The sequence below is a fragment of the Homalodisca vitripennis genome, chromosome 2, assembly GCF_021130785.1.
Source record: "Homalodisca vitripennis isolate AUS2020 chromosome 2, UT_GWSS_2.1, whole genome shotgun sequence".
Taxonomy (NCBI): Eukaryota; Metazoa; Arthropoda; class Insecta; order Hemiptera; family Cicadellidae; genus Homalodisca; species Homalodisca vitripennis.
The window spans coordinates 13,620,609-13,637,564 of NC_060208.1; the positions used below are offsets into that span (position 1 = coordinate 13,620,609).

The window sequence follows — 16,956 nt, forward strand, 5'->3', positions numbered from 1 at the left end:
GCCCTTGTTCAAAATAAAATTAATTCCTGACTACTTGCAATTAGGAATATGTCAATTCTGTGGAATACCAAACATGTAAAACTATATTACTAACACATTCAATCGCATATTCCTTACAACATTAGTTTGTATGGTGCCGTAATAAAAAGTTTTTAATAAATTTAAAAAGTACAAACAATTGTTTATCTGTCGGAGATGGGGTCTAGTCAGAAATTTGCCAAGTCCAAACAGCAACCAAGAAAAATATACCAACAGAAAGGGTTAAATGGACAATCTCTTAATTCAGGCCTTTTAAACCACCGAGGATGGATAGCATTTTTCCAGCCTTACTACGAGAAGAGTTAGACATTCTAAGGGTTTAGATAATCTAATAACCCTCTTTAGGAATATTTAACTACATTAGAAAGAACTGTCCCATGTTTTGTGTGTCATTGTTATGCTGATGACATGGTGCTCATTATCATGGTAGATATCGAGGTACTTTGAGCACATCGTCCAAAATGCCCTCCACTTCATAAGCGACTGGTGTAACGGTGAGGATATTAGGATCAAAATAAGAGCCGGGCCTCACTCACCAGGAAAAGGAACTTCCGAGTCAGATCGTATTCTGGAGGATAATAAAATTATGTACTCCATACTCCTAGAAAATGAAAGAAACTAATTATATACAAAAGTCTATCAGAGCGTTAGGTTAGGCAATGTCGCGATACAGTCTACATCAAAGCCCCCATCTCCCACAAATACCATTTGAGCTATGTAACTCAGTCTATAGCACCAGATATTGGCGCCAAACAAACAACAATAGCCTAACCTAGCTTTATTTTCATACTCTTCAGTATCGGTTTCCGCGTTGTTTATGATTACTGAACACTCCTTTTGCAGTTTCAAGTTCATTCTTCATAAAAAAACTACAATGTAAGTATTGCAAATATGCCAAGATTAAGTCAGTCCTGAGCTGGTAGAAAGCAATCTTTGAAAAAACTCACAACATCAGAATATGGCTGAGGTTCATGCAAGTTTTAAAATTTAATACCTTACACATCAATTAAGGCTGGCTAGGAACTGATTGACTTACTTTAGTCAAACCAGTTCCAAGATTCCTGCAGGAAATTTGAGTGGTATTTGATTGTTTTGGATTCAAGTGATGAGCCAAATCACTTCACACTTCAACAGTAAATTTTGAACTCAGAGAAAAATGTCACTGTATCGAAAAAAAAAAAGGGAAATACTGCTTCCTTTAAATCCAAAGTCAAGATTATGACTAGTTCCACATTCATGTGAATTACCTATAAATAAGAATGCATACCACCGTCATTTACATTAAATGATCAAAACTATATACGGTTGGCAGTACTGGAAAATTGTTACTATGTACTAAAGTTGGCACCTCAGGTGAAATATAAAATAAAAGTGCACCATAAAATAAAATAAGAAATAAAATAAATAAATAAAATAAAATAAAAGTGAAGAAACTTTGAAAAGCGAGCCGGACTCGGACGACAAGAGAAGAAAAAAAGCACTCTCCCAGCCAGAGGCATATTAAAAAAGTCTGCCGCTTATCAACTATTACAACACCCCCGCATTTCTTCCTTAAACTGAAGACTGCCTTATTCTCTCTCTTAGTCTACCAACCAATCTGTTGCCACCTGCAACGATCAAGTTGCAACGAACAAAACAGGAAATATAAATATATTCCAGAATATTTTCAAACGTGTTATATCAATTAAACTTTGACAATAATTACAAATACCCAATACTTAAATATTAAATAAGATCAGAAAATTCAAAAGGATTTAGCGTGATAGCGCTATCTACAAATCGCCTTAAAGAACTGCTCAAGAAATGCCTGAAAGACAGAATTGTTGTCATCAGTCCTATGCCCCATACACACTATGCATTCATATGTCATAGAGATCATTGTGCAGATTTAACAGAATCTGGAATCAGTGTGCATGGGATTGTAGAGATAATACAGATATCGTTTCAATGACCGCACATGTAATGAACATGTATATCTTTGTCTTATAATGTATAGTAAGCAACAGAAGAATAATTATTGAACCGGAAAAATAGCTTATTTCAATTCTACATATGATACTAAAAGAGTCTGCCTATATTTTATAAGGCTCGTGATACATTTTCAATTTTTTTGTACTTTATTTTTAGTTTATATACTTTTCATTTTCTTCCTCAAACTTTGCACCTAGTCAGCCTGCATTATAGTCCAGTAAACCTATTATGTAAATGCAGCCCTGCTTTCGGCCTGCAAAACCAGGCAACAAAACGTGTCTCACTCAAGCTACCGGTTAACCCACTCTCCAGTCAAAGTAGGAGGGGGTAGCACACCCTTATGTTGAGGCTAGCAAGAACCTCTGAGCTTAGGGAACGAACCCCACCAACCCCAACAGCAATACCTTGATGTTGTTTTGTTTGTTTTTTTGTTTTGTTTGCATACTTATTATCTATTGTTGGTTTCATTCAGATCTACTTGTAATATTTGTAAAATTGGTTTTGTACCGTTTAAATAAATAAATAAATAGGCTAGACCAATCGAATTGCCCTTGCACCCCAGAATCTCGACATTTGCGGTTAGTGATGTGCCGCTCCTGGACATCCATAAAGTTGCCCAGATTTAATTGACACATCGGCTTTTGCTGCGCCCAGTGGTAGGTTTAACTGGAAAGTATAAACCAGCCAGAAGTGATCCCTGCTGGGATACCTGAGAAGTTACAAATATACATTGTGATCTATTGTACGCCACCCGATCTGATATATAACAGTTAAGGGTTAATAATACTAAGTGTTTTAAGACGTTTAGGAGATTTAAAATGATTATAATACATAGTGTCCAAGAACTTACAAATATACATTGTGGTCTTTTGTACTCCACTCGATCTGATACGTAACAATTAGGAATTAATAATTAAAGTCATTTAGGAGATTTACGATGAGAACTTAAAAATCTTTACTGGCCGTCATTGGTATTTATTACTTTATTGTGTCATTTTTATGGCAGAAATAATTTTCATTTTTATTAATCTTAAGCAATTGTTGTTTTGTATGTTTCACAACTTACTAACCATAAATGACCACATAATAGTTCCTAATTACAAACCAGCACAACTGAAGGGTGGCAAAAATAACAAATAAGGACTGTATCCAGAGTACGTTAAGACGACAAGTAAGCCTTCTAATAAAATTATAATAACTGTTCTGGCATGTTTAATATAATGTTAATATATTTAAGAGACAATTTATTTAATTTATAGAGTCTATTTAATAAATATATATATATATATACTTGTTATGTGTTTGATCCATCTATAAGTGCATAAGGATCAACCAGATCTGCCATTTAACCCATTGGGGAACTTGCCCAAGTGGTACTCATGCTCTTTTTAGACAATATCGATCATGTATTTGTTTGTTTTTTTCCGTTTCCAGTTGTACCCCCTGCATCCTTATGACCAATCATTCCGTTTCGATTTATGTTTACACGGTGGATGTTTACACGGTGGCACCACAACTAATAGCTTGTTTTGTTATTGTTTACATTTTGCCACATGCTCAATGTCCGTCACTTTACTGTTCTGATTACATTCTATGTATCTTGTTCTCAATGTCTAGTGTTAAACTGTATAGTTGATGAATGAGTTTTTAGTTCTTCTGCTACCTCATGAAACGACAATTTGCGTACTTCACAAGTAGACAGATACTTGAAAAGTGATATTGAGATATCAAAGATTTATCTCAAAGACCGACACAAAAGTGAATTATAAAAAGTAAAGAATGGTTATTGTATGTAATGTAAATAGTTTATTTTAATTATCATTTCAATGATAACAATTGAATATAAACAACTGTTTTATTTCATCTCCCAGACAACTAATTAAGAAGCGTCATAAAATCTACAAAAAATGAACAAATAATGTAAGTGAGTTTTGATTGCTTTGTTATTACACTTTATAATGAAGTAATAAATACTGGTTTTTCATGTAAAAAACATTTTGCTGTTTTGAATAAAAAATTATTGAAATATACAAACAAAAAGTGATAGAATATTGACAGTTGCTTTTTATTTTTGTTCTTATTTTAAAAACTTGTAAAGGTATACTAAAAAAAAATTAAATAAACTATTATTTGAAGAATTACCAAATAGACTAAAATGTCCTGAAAAGTTGACTAATTTATCTGTATCTAAACTCATTCTATTAATATTTTAGTACATGCATGCGTTTTTGCCAAAGTTTATTCCATTCCTCAATAGTTTAAACTTGCAAACTCAAAATCAAGTACTCCCAATCTCAATAAGATAATGTTTCTCCAAGACAAACCTTAACAATCTAAAACAAATCCTGAAGGACGAAATCATGGCAAACTGTCTATAACACTTGGACTTTTGACAAATCATATGACAATTTTAATCAAATCCTTAACTGGTACCTGAATTGTACATGCTCCTTGATAAAATCTAAACCAAAAAGAGGATTTAGTTTAAAAAAAAACAACTAATCAAGAAGAATTCAGGCTTAAAAATATTTATCTTCAGGCATTGGAAAACAAGGTCCAAAGTGGGGAGTTGGCTGACAAGGTGATTACGGCTCAAGCAAAGAAGGACATTGACCTTACACTGAAGCATTTAAGAAAACAAACCACATCAAACTATATTCAAAATTCAGAAAACAAACAAAAACCGTCTGGAATGTAATTAACCATGAGATATGCAGAAACAGGGAGCATCCAACCCCCATAGAGTTGTTAATAGTTAAGAAGTTGATAAAAGATCCTCTCCTGGTAGCACATTATCTAAATAACCATTTCAGTACAGTTGCAGATAACACCCAGTCACTATACAGTACCTAATTTGGTAACAAAACCATTTGAACTCCAAAATCTGCCTGAACTCCATAAAAAACCCAACCACAAGATCTGAAATATCAAAAATTATCTCTGGCCTAAAATCGAAACAATCTTCTGGATTGGATGAGATCTCCTCAAAACTACTTCAACATCATCAACCTATTCTTTAATAAACTAACAACCATATGATTCAATCAATATTCAACCGGTATGGAAATCATTGAACTTGTCAGTTTGTTTTGTTCAAGCACATCACCACAACGATTTGATTTGACCAATGAGTTTAAAGAGCTACGAGATAACTTTGTTTGAGACACATTTTATTTTGCTGAATTTACCATACCCAAGAGTAAAATTTACTATCTGCCCATATATTACCTGTTTTCCAATTTCTACATCTAATAAAACGTACAATGTTCATTACAAATAATAATTAGATTATAAATTAAACCGGTTTGAGAATCATTTTACAAATTTTATTTGAGTGTTTCATTCTACCCCGTGGGGACTAACCCACGTCTACATCCCTGCAAACCTTTCAACAAGCTCACCTGGAAGGGTTTCTCTCCTGTGTGAACTAGCTGGTGTCGTTTTAACTTGCTACTCTCCACAAATGCCTTGCCACATTCCGCGCACACGTGGACGCGTGGCCCGTGCGTGTGCAGGTGCTTCCTCATGGCGGAGTTGTCACGGAACATCTTTGTGCAGCCCTTGTGCGGACATGCGATGGTGCGGTCCAACATGTCATTCGACGGCTTCTTCATCTTCATCTTGTGCCCTGGTCTAAAACAATCAGGCGTGCTGCAATAATAGCGGCGATTAAAATTGTGCATCAAGCGGCAAGCGGGGTTAAACAACAGAAAGCGAGCAAAACAAACATACAAGACAAATCTGAAATCAAGTTCTACTTAATACAGGTTTAAGCGAAAAACAAAAATTGGTGATAAAAATTCAAAAACTAACTGGTTATGAAATCCAAAGATGTAAAATTGTGAAATCTACTAATGACTCTATGAGGGCTGTCCAGATAGTAATGACATATTGGTCTAATGAAGTGAATAGTTAGGCTAGAGCCTCATAGCATGCAGACTGCTGCTTTTCTTGTTCATGGTGGATTTCCAGAATGACAGAAGATAAAACCACCAGCCATGAGCTGTATTCAGTGATGTGGTTATTTTGTGTTGAAAACCAGAAACCAATTGAAATTTATGGGAAACTTTGTAAGCACAAGTGAAAATAAGGTAAGGAAAGGTATAACTACAAAAATGTTAAGATTGAGGACCGCAGAGGTTGATGATCTTCCCTTGTACCTGATTAACTACTTCAGGAAGAAAATCGATTAAGATTTGAAAACCTGCTGCATCATACTCAGCGAGGTCTATTACAATCCAATGAAGCTTCATTCATAAACCAGTAACAGAATAGCTGAACTGTCAGTTCGGTGCTAAGAAGATACTGGTTTGCTTGTCAATCATGTCATATGTGAGGATAACATACTCTTATAACTTAACTAGCCAATTGCACAGAGAACATGAAACATTAACAGAAAAGCTGAACTGTCCAATGGCACAGACAACAACTCTCAGAAAATCAGTGCCCAAAACAATCCCAGGACTAAAGCATGCAACACAAGATAATTACAGAAAATAGTAGAAGAGTATACCTTTTCAAGTTTATATAGTAAAATTGTTTTTCCTATTCATTCATCCCAAATGTCCTTTTATTTCCTGACAGCCCTCATAGACTGGGTTAACAATGGAATAGTGCAGTACCTTCCCATAATGAACTAATCTAGAGTCATTACAAGATAATTGCATCAACCATATTACATTTGTATTTACAATGATACTCTCAAAATTAAATGAATTATGGATTCTATAAGTTTCAATCATTCTAAAAACTAATGGTTAATCATTAAATATACCTCCCCCAGGTTAACAACAGCAATATGAATAATCCACTCACCCCACAAACATTTCTTAACATTGGGTAAAATCTCACACCCCCCACCAAATTTTACAAATTTCATATTTACATTTTCATCACAACTGTTACTTACAATAACGTAACAAGTACAAGTATTTTCCAAACATCATTACAAAAATGTTATATTAAGATGTCAAATAAAGAAGTAACACAAAAATAGGTACAAAGTTCTATTAAAATCCATTCTGTGGTTTCTGAGATTTTGTGATAAGTCAACTTGTGGGTACAGAATCGTACGTAAAAGCTGTAAAATTTTTTTTATGGAATACAATCCTCACAATTGTTGACATAAATATGTTTTTGGGGAGTTAACAGTGAACGGTAATTTCTGCATTAGTTCAAGAGACTCATGATGTGACAGGTAGGTTGAACATTGTTGAGTGTGTAATCTATTAATATAAACGCCAATTCCAACAAAGAAATTGTTTTGGATTTTTTTTAATTTTTGGATTTTGGATTTAGCTTAACCACACAAATCTATGCTAATATGTGATACCATCAATGACACCTGTATACAAGCCAATACCACTGATTGACTTATTACGAAAATCAAAGAACGTATTTACATGAAATGTTGTACATAAGTTTGTCTTACTTCTTAGGCGATCGCTAAGAAACAGATTGGAAAATATTGCAGATTAACCGTGAAAATGCATATACTTTTAATGACAATTTTCATTACATTGAGAAGTGATAGAGAACTATACTAACTTTCAGATTTGTAAATGTATTCTATAGTGATACGCTCAATTCAAAAGTTATTGAAAGTTTGTATTTATCAAGTAATCTCCAAAACTATTGAACAGATTTATACAGCTCAATGTAAACATATTCGTCTTATATTTTAGGTGCTCACCAAAAGACGATTTTTAAAAACTTTGTAGTCCAACGCAAATTTGTGACAATTATAATGACATATTCAAAACAACAGGAGGAATTTATATGGAACTGTTAACACAAGTTCATCTTACTTCTTAGGTGCTCACCAAGAAATGGATATTTTAAAAAACTTTGCAGTCTAACCACACAAATTTGTGACAACTTTAATGATATATTCAAAATAACAGAAGGAATTTATATAGAACTGTTAACACAAGTTCATCTTACTTCTTAGGTGCTCGCCAAGAAATGGTTTTTAAAAAACTTTGCAATCTAACCACACAGATTTGTGACAACTTTAATGATATATTCAAAATAACAGAAGGAATTTATATGGAACTGTTGAACACAAGTTCGTTTCAGTTCTTATATGGAACTACACAACTAAAGTGATAATCATAGAAGTAATTTGGGGCCATTTTTCCACTGCGAAGCATGGGTACTTTCAGCTAGTAAATACTAGTAAATTTATAATTTTATGAATCAGAAAACTTGTATAGAAGTTTTAAAGTGTGTAATAATTTTTTGTAATTATGGAAAATTGCTATTGTAAAAAATCTATATGTAATAAATATTACTGTCATTTTGAATATATACGTACAAATTTGTAATTTTCTCCTTCTTTATACTCAAAATTAAAAACACTTGTATATTCTGAGCTACATATGTACACGTACTAATTATTTCTTTAATACAGATCAAAAGCTTTAAATTTACATTTTTTATCAGTTCTCTGTTTCTAGAAATTTAGAACCTAAAACAAACCATTGTGTAGGCTACAGGTTTTCTTCGAGCAACCCATACACCCATATATACACACACAAAACACTCTGAACATCAATAGATGATGATATAGTGCAGTGAAGACTTACCTGGCAAACTCTGCGAGCTGTTTGGGATCACTGAGGTCCAGTCCTGGGATTCCTTCAGGAGGGATCTTTCGATCTGTCATGTAGTCCTCATAGTCAGGATCTGGATCCGGGTTGCTGCACTCATCTGTCGACAAACATTCATAATAAACTATGGTAACAGTCTATTGTATGAACCAAAACAAAAATTTAAGATGAAAGCCTAGAAAATATGTGAAAGACCTATATTCTTAATTGTTTTATTTTTATTGTTGTGTCACATTACATATAGTTTAAAATTTGTAATGTATTTAGGAGTTTGTAATCATATATCTACTGTTGAGCTGTAATTGTTGAAATTGTTAGATCTACTATATACTGTTGCATTTGTTACTGTTGTATATATTTTATATTAAATCCTGTTTTGTTGAACTTGGTTGGACCTTAGATTTGTTAAATTTGCTACCATCTGAATATTGATTTATCACATTATTAATAATTGTTATTTATCTTCAAAATGAATTTTACTATTAAGTGTCTACTGCCAAGGTATAGTTATTGAAATTGTTTGTTACGGTGAAAATAACTAGTTAAATTTGTTACGGTTTGATTCATTTTGGTATTTTATCATGTATTACTGACATATATTTTAAATCTGTCTTAGTAGTCCTTAGATTTGTTAAGCATTCTACTATTAATTGTTTTTGTTTGATTTATGTAATGATTTATTTATTTGTAATATCTAAAAATTTTGAAACATTATTTTTTTTAAACTTAAGTCCACCCTCTGCCAAAAGATGACTGAATAGGCTTTGAATATACTTTGATAACTGTAGTATATAATGACAATATATTAAAAAGGAAACGGTTTTTCTCTCTTCCACATGTGCTTTGTATATGCACATGGAATTGTATTTTTGTGAACTGTGAACAGTCTCCACTAGTTTCTACATTAGGTACTCATATCAACTAGGTACTCCTGATTGAGTCTCACCGATATCCCTGAGAGAGTTCACGTCTGGCCAGTTCACATCTGTCGGCATGTGTACAGGGCAACTCAATGGATGTCCAGAAATAGTACATCACTAATAACCAAGATATTGGGGTAAAGGTAATGAATAATAGGTTTAATATAAAGAAAAAGTTTGTAGTGTGAGAATAGCACCGTTAGTGATAAAGAAGGTGAAACAATTTAGAACTGTGCAGAAGATCTTACAGGTTTAATAAAACAATTAAAAAAATCTTATACGTTTTACATTTTTCCCCAGCTACACGGCCAAGTACTTAGGTACCCTTAAACAAAATGACCAATTCAGTGTATTTCCTGGTAAACGAGTACTCCACTATAACTATATAGATTCAAAGAAAATTTATATATTAAGAGATTGGTTTTGCCGTTTATAAATTTAACATATTTTACACATTTTCAATCATTTTTTGCGTATTAAAATCTGTCCTAATGGTTGATTGCTGCTTGAGGTAGATTTAAACCTGGTTTAGGGGGAGAAATGGGGTTTAGACAGCATGTTTTCCCCATCCCAAACCTGTAATAGCTGATTGGGTGAAACCAGTCTGCAACTGTCTATAATCAACTACTGTACTGATCAATACGTAACTTGATACATGGGCAATTTACTAATGATCATGTGATGGAGGAATAATTCTGTTTAGTAATGGATGTGAGCGATTTACTAATGGCGATGTATTTGTATTATTACTTTTTTTCTGGCAATTTTTGTACTCCTCAATATTTCTATTAGCTTATACCTACTTAATATTATTTTAATAGTGGTCCCAATAGTGGTACTTACAAAGTATGGATATTAAATGTGTACATGTATACACTTATGATGATATTAAAATAGACGTGAATTTATGCATTTATAGGAGTCTGATACAAATCAAGAACCAGGTGATGATTGTTGATGCATTCCAATGTAGAAAAAAATAACAAATTAGTAATGCTGGGATTTGGCTTAGCCATATTTTCTTGTCATTAACCAATTTGATTTTATAGTTTAGCTTTCTATTTTATTCCATATTGTGGGTTTTATTAAATTATTTTAAACTAAATTTTAAATCAAAAATAATAAATGTAATTATATTTTATTCACTTTATTACGTTAAAATGCAGAATTTTAAAAAAATTCAGCAATAATTGTTATATGAACTATCTTTCTGTGTGAACAAATACCTCAGGTAAACAAGATCATGAGAAGATCTTGTACATGTAAATATGTATTTTGATTAATTAAACTGTAACTAGCAATCATATGTATCTGTTTGTGCAGGTGAGCTAAATGACGTGAAGTTTTATTGTGATTGCCTTACGCTTAAATAACAAATGACAACTTTGATCAAAATTATTTCTTAATAACAACCTCCCAGTGTTTCAACAATACAATGTTAATTCTTTGCTTAAATTTCCTACATTGATTATTTCTATGATTTCTCTTATTATCCTTAGATAACAATAGGGGATTTTTCAAGTAGCCTACTTTCATCTTGTAGAATTCAACTGAATGTTTGGTTTTGAAACAGTGTTCAGTTATGAAAGGTTTCTTTTTTACCCTATGTGCCAAATGTGTTCACTCACTTGTGCAAATACTTAACATAAGTAAGAGCCACAACCAAATGCACTTACTCCATGTGTGAACAGTGGAATAGTGTCCTTCACTCCACTGTGTATGTATTTTTAACAAAGTGCTGTGTTTTAGTGCTGGCTCTTATAGCAATGCAACAAGAAGCTTGGCACCCGAAGGGACTAACTTATTTAATGGCTGAGTGTTAGCGAAGCCTATCATGCAAATCACTGAAAAAATTACATTTTTTTCTATCCGTCTGTAAGCATGACAATTTGAGAATAAACTGATCTGTAGACTCGTAATTTTGCATGAAGCTTCATTTCTATATAACATAGAGTTCAATGGTGGAACATTTTCTCTAAGGGATTTGGCTGAGCATTAGTGAACAATTTTACACTGGTCTATGGGTAACCATGATTACTTGTATCATATTATGAGAGTGCAGGCTTCTTCACATAATAAGTTTATATATGATTAATATTTACTATATTCAATAGGTACATCAATATTTAGTTTTTTTTAGTAGATAACAACTTAAGTGTACACCTGGGTTACTTTGCCTGTTAAGCCAGCCTTTTCTTTTAAAACAATTAAAAAAACACTATAATTAATATATTTTGTTATAATGTTGTTAAGAGTTGACAATAAAACATTTATAGTACATATTTTTAGTATAAGAATTTAAATAGTAACATTTTATGTATCTTTTTTTATTTAAAATATTGCAAATAAAGTGAATGATTCATTCACTCAGCATTCATAAAACCCCTAGATCAATATTTAGTTTTCATCAAATAACTTAACTATTTATATTTATTACCAATAACAATGTATAGACTACATATTAAATACTTTGTAGCACACATAAAAATAGTCAATAATGACACGTGCTCTGGTAGTTTCTTCCACACTGTTTTTTATTAATAAGCTATTAAAAATAAATGTTTTATTGAACATGAAAATGAAATCCGCTGTTATTACACTTTGGTTTAAATGCAAGAACACATTTAATATAAATTATAAAGTATTTAAAATTGTTGAATAAAATAAATCTTATCCTCAGTTACAATTTGTAACACAGTAAAACATGCTGGTGGTAACTCTTTCACTTCAAAGGTGCATTATTATAAGTACTGATACGCCTGGATACATTCCAAACGGATTGAAGTATCAATGTACAACCTTCACCATACTTGTTAAATTACTTTTTTGGATTTTGTTTAGGGTAACAAAAATTTTACACCCTTTTCAAAGGGAGGTAGAAGGAGGTAAACTTTAAATTTTCAAATTGCAACCCCTATCTTGTGATATGTCATATTAAACGTATATTCAATAGAAACACAATGCCACTAAGAAAATACCACTATGCCATTTCTAGCAAAATGTATGGTCAATCTTACTTTATTTTTATTAATAATAAACATATTGCAAACGAGTATCTTTAGAGTGGCCGTGCTCCCTTAGGTGGAAACGGATTTCATTGGAAAAAGTAGTGTTGGAATTGTTATAAAATATGCACAAAATTTTTAAAATAGTTAGTATCTTATAGAATTTGTATAAACTATATAAAACAGCTGATGCCTACCATAAGACAAAGCTTTTGCTGCTCCTGGCTTAAATGCAAGCGTACGTTAGTGGTTATACTCGCTTATGCATTGACAGATTATTTAGAAACAAGTGCCATTGGAATTGTAATGAAATTGTTCAAACAGTTAGTGTCTGGTAAAGTTTAACAACTATACTGGATTTTTTTTTTTTGGACTTAAACATTTTTTTAACACATGCCATTTTGTTAATATTAAATGAAATAACACAAATATTTCTTTTACATTTTCCTCTTATTTATTGAAATCTATGTTAGAAATTTTGTTTCTTTAGTTTAAATAGTTTTAAAGATAACAATTTGTTTATAAAAAATGGTGGCTAGCGGTGTTTTCATGACACTTTTTGTTTGAAGTGATGAGTACTAACACCCACAGAAGTTTGTGAACACCCTGTGTGTGAGTGTGTGTGTGAGTGCGTGCGTGCGTGCGTGCGTGCGTGCGTGTGTGTGTGTGTGTGTGTGTGTGTGTGTGTGTGTGTGTGTGTGTGTATATAAAAATTATCCGCATCATAGTGAAATATTAGGTGTTTCAAAAATGCAATATAGCCAACCTGTAAGAAATTGATGTTAACTAATTGTTATGTTTACAGTGAAAAGCGCTAAGTAGTATTTTACCCATTTTCAGTTGTTTAGCAAAACAATATAATAAGCACAATAAAATTATCTTTCAAACTAATTAATGTGCTTTTTAAATTTGTTTATTTAATAGTAAATTAATTAACACGTTCACGGCAACGGACTTTTTAATTTATTACGGTATCAAATTTTTAAATAATTATGACAAAAACCGTATTTGATTTTATTACTTTTAAACACCTAAGTATAACAAGAAAAGTAAGTAGGCTTCGCAATTCGCACAAAAAAATTATTTCAATTTTTCTGTACCGTATGTAAAATAGAAAAAAGTGTAATGCCTAGGGGTACCTAAAAAAATTAATGCACCTTAAAAATTAATCAATCGTGTACCCGACAGGGTGCACGAGTCTGAGGTATTTATTTATTTAAGCGTGGAGTCAAATTTAACAAACCACCAAGACATGCAAACAATAAAATTGCAATAAGGGAATGCATAGCAACGTGTACACCATTGGGCGCATGATGCGTTTTATGAAAGCCCGGTGTGTACCAGATCGGGTAAGTTAATGAAACTATATTCTAGACCTAACAATACTATTAGAATAAACATTAGAAGTATTATTGGAATGGCTAATATTACAATGAACCATAATAAAGTTTATTACTTGAAAAGTAAAAAAAAAAAAACAATAGTTTGGTGGTTTGGTCAAGCAGCCGAAAGTGGTAATTAGATGCTGTGTTAATTAACTCTCATAGTCACTCCACCTTAAACTTGTTTGCAAAATTCTACACCTCTGCAAACCGTATCTTTTATAACAATAAAGTCATGACTGGAGAAGCCAGTTCGTTCACAAAACATTGTATAATAAACAAAAATGTTGTGTTGGTTGAAAAGTCGACGTTTGACTACTGCAGGTTAACAACAAAATCACATCGGGAACATCACACAGATTAACAACTAGAAAGATGATTTATGAAAAGCAAAGACTACTAAACATTATAAACAACTCATAGGCTTTTAATTGATTAACAATTTAAAGGTCTTTGACTAGTATTCTTTTATATTTTATAAAAAAACTAAATGTCGTTCACACTTTTGGGGTTACCCGACTGACACCAAATGGGTTGATCAACATTTCCAAGGTTATAACTAATGGTTGTAGTACAATAAGAGGGCCTCACCACAATCGAAACATTGATATTCATGATTACCTAAATCAAAATGTTCAATCTAATTAGCCTACGTTATAAATATTTCAAATTACAGTGTATAATTTTTTCAGCTGTTATATCTAAAAAAAATAATAATTCAATTATGAATAAAAACTATTTAGTTTACCTTTGTTTATTTATTTTCAAACTTGTAGCCTATTTACAAAATGTAATAAATATTACATTTTAAGAATAGCCAACATATAGCCTAGACAGTTTTTACTTAATTCATAATTAAATTATTACTTTTTAAGTTATAAAAATATTTGAACAATACTGTACTTTGAACTAGGCTACCTACAACATAATATTTATTTTAACATTTTAACATTTTGGTTTAAGTAGGCCTACTCCATTATAATTAAATAAATATGAATATCGACGATTTGATTGTGGTGGTGGTCGTTTATTATACTGCAGCCGAATGAATTAAAAAAAGAGGTGGCCATAATTAACTGTAAATAACTACAATTAGAATGTTTTTGATTTCAGTAATTTGGGCATTTCTAATCCATAACTTGCTGGCCTGATTCGATTTTGGTGGAGGCCACTACTGCAGTCATCCTAATTTATTGGGTCAATGTTTACTTCACTTGATTTATTGGTTATTTTAGGTTAAAGTAACTTACTTAAAAAGCGTTAGTTAAGGATAGCAATCAATGAAAAGGGTGAGGAAAGACATAATAGGAGAAATGTTTACATGAGTGAGTAAACTACTAGGCCTATACTACATATTTCTTTAATCTTCCTGCCTTAGATCTAAAATTTTGAGATTTTTTACCTTTAGTGGAATGTACCTTTTAAATTTTAAGACATTTCCCTCCTTTTATTTAATAATAGGCTATTTATTAAACTGATTCATTTGTTAACTATCTTTGTCAAATCCTTGGATTTAATTTAATTAAATCCTATTTAAATGGCTTAGTAGTCTATAGAATGACATCTATAGCCTAAGATTGGTTTAACAGTCTCATGTTTGAAATTTTTCCATGCTAATATGGGCAACCTACTTCAGACCACAGAATGAATTTAATAGTTGTGATTTAAAAAACTTTTGTGAAAATTAACAACTAGCCAATTATGTTCAGAGGTTTAGATCCAATGGAAGGAGGAAATAGTAAAACCTAATAAACTGGTTTGAAAAGGATCAAGTAGAGGGGATTGAGTATTCATACTGTCAAATTACTGTATTTAATTTAAGTGCAATTAATCTAAACAATTCATCATACCCTACTATACAATTTAAAATTTTTCTGATTGAAATTTAAATTTTTTAAGTGAAAAATCGCTTTAGTAATAATAATAAACAACAACACGGTGAAAACTTAGTAGGGCCTTCTACATGAAAATGGCGACCATCCGCCATCACACGAAAGCGGCCATATTACAATAATAAAGGAGCCATATTGCAAAATAATAATGGCAGCCTCCTTGTTACGTTCATGGCCGTCAAGAACCAAAACAAACCAAGTAAACAACAAATTAAAACACTTTAATAATAAATTAACAACACAATAATTTGTCATTAACATCTTCGTAAGACATTATCGATCCATACCCTTCGTGACCGTTCGTTGATTACCCTCAAGAGACACTTGGCAGTATCACGACATACATAGGTTTGACACATAGCCTACAAATCCAAATAATAACTCTTTCGGTGAATACCTTATTTATGAAATAAATTGAAATTGTCACTTCATATTATTACTCACCATCGTCCGTTCCAGATGCCCACATCGTCACAGAAAATTCACCTTCCAAAGTCCTTATTTGAACTTGCTTCTGTTCCCACTTCCGAGTTTTTGTTTCAGTCATATCTCCAATGTATTGATCGTTGGTTCGAAATCTACCTTGTTTTTTAGGCTTTTTACCTCTTCTGGAAGGCCCCGGACTAGATTCTACATAAATATCACTGTCCGTTGGGACTGCAATTTGATCGTAAACCGATAAAGGATCTACACCTCCAACAATTTCTTCTTGAGTTTGTAAAATTATTTCTTCTCTTCCTGGATCCGGTAAGGGCTGTAAAGCAATCATTGGTTGACCGTCTACACATTCTATCGTAGTTTCAACAGTTTCACACGGAATTTCACACGGTATACTTTCAATTTCGATCTCTTGGATGTCCGGCTGAATCTCAACTTCAGTAATATAGTCAGTCGACGCCATCTTTCCTACTACTATGGCGAGAAGATTCCTAGATCCATTCTCCACCGTACTTGTCACGGCCATTCTAATTAGAACGATGCAAAATGAAGTATGTTTATTACTATATCAAGTGTTCAGTAATATGAAAATAAGTTTCACTTCTCGATTTCATTTATCTATACAAAAGATGTAATAATGACAATTTTATAATCGCTGTATATACAAATGTTATCGTATATTGTATTCTTCAAATCAT

At 32.2% G+C, this 16,956-nt stretch overlaps 1 protein-coding gene across 3 annotated transcripts in view; it reads right to left on the reverse strand.

Moving 5' to 3' along the window:
* Positions 1 to 16,744, reverse strand: part of LOC124353574 (transcriptional repressor protein YY1-like) — a 41,144-nt gene extending 24,400 nt beyond the window's left edge. For 2 of the 3 annotated variants that reach the window (XM_046803473.1, XM_046803471.1), the window contains exons 1-3: positions 16,265 to 16,744; positions 8,598 to 8,721; positions 5,412 to 5,661 (exon numbers count right to left, since the gene is read on the reverse strand). In XM_046803473.1, the coding sequence (XP_046659429.1) occupies positions 5,412 to 5,661; positions 8,598 to 8,721; positions 16,265 to 16,721 (831 nt within the window). In that variant the 5' untranslated portion in view covers positions 16,722 to 16,744. The remainder of the gene's footprint in view (positions 1 to 5,411; positions 5,662 to 8,597; positions 8,722 to 16,264) is intronic. The other variant, XM_046803474.1, reaches the window with a different exon arrangement.
* Between the last annotated feature and the right edge of the window lie 212 nt (positions 16,745 to 16,956).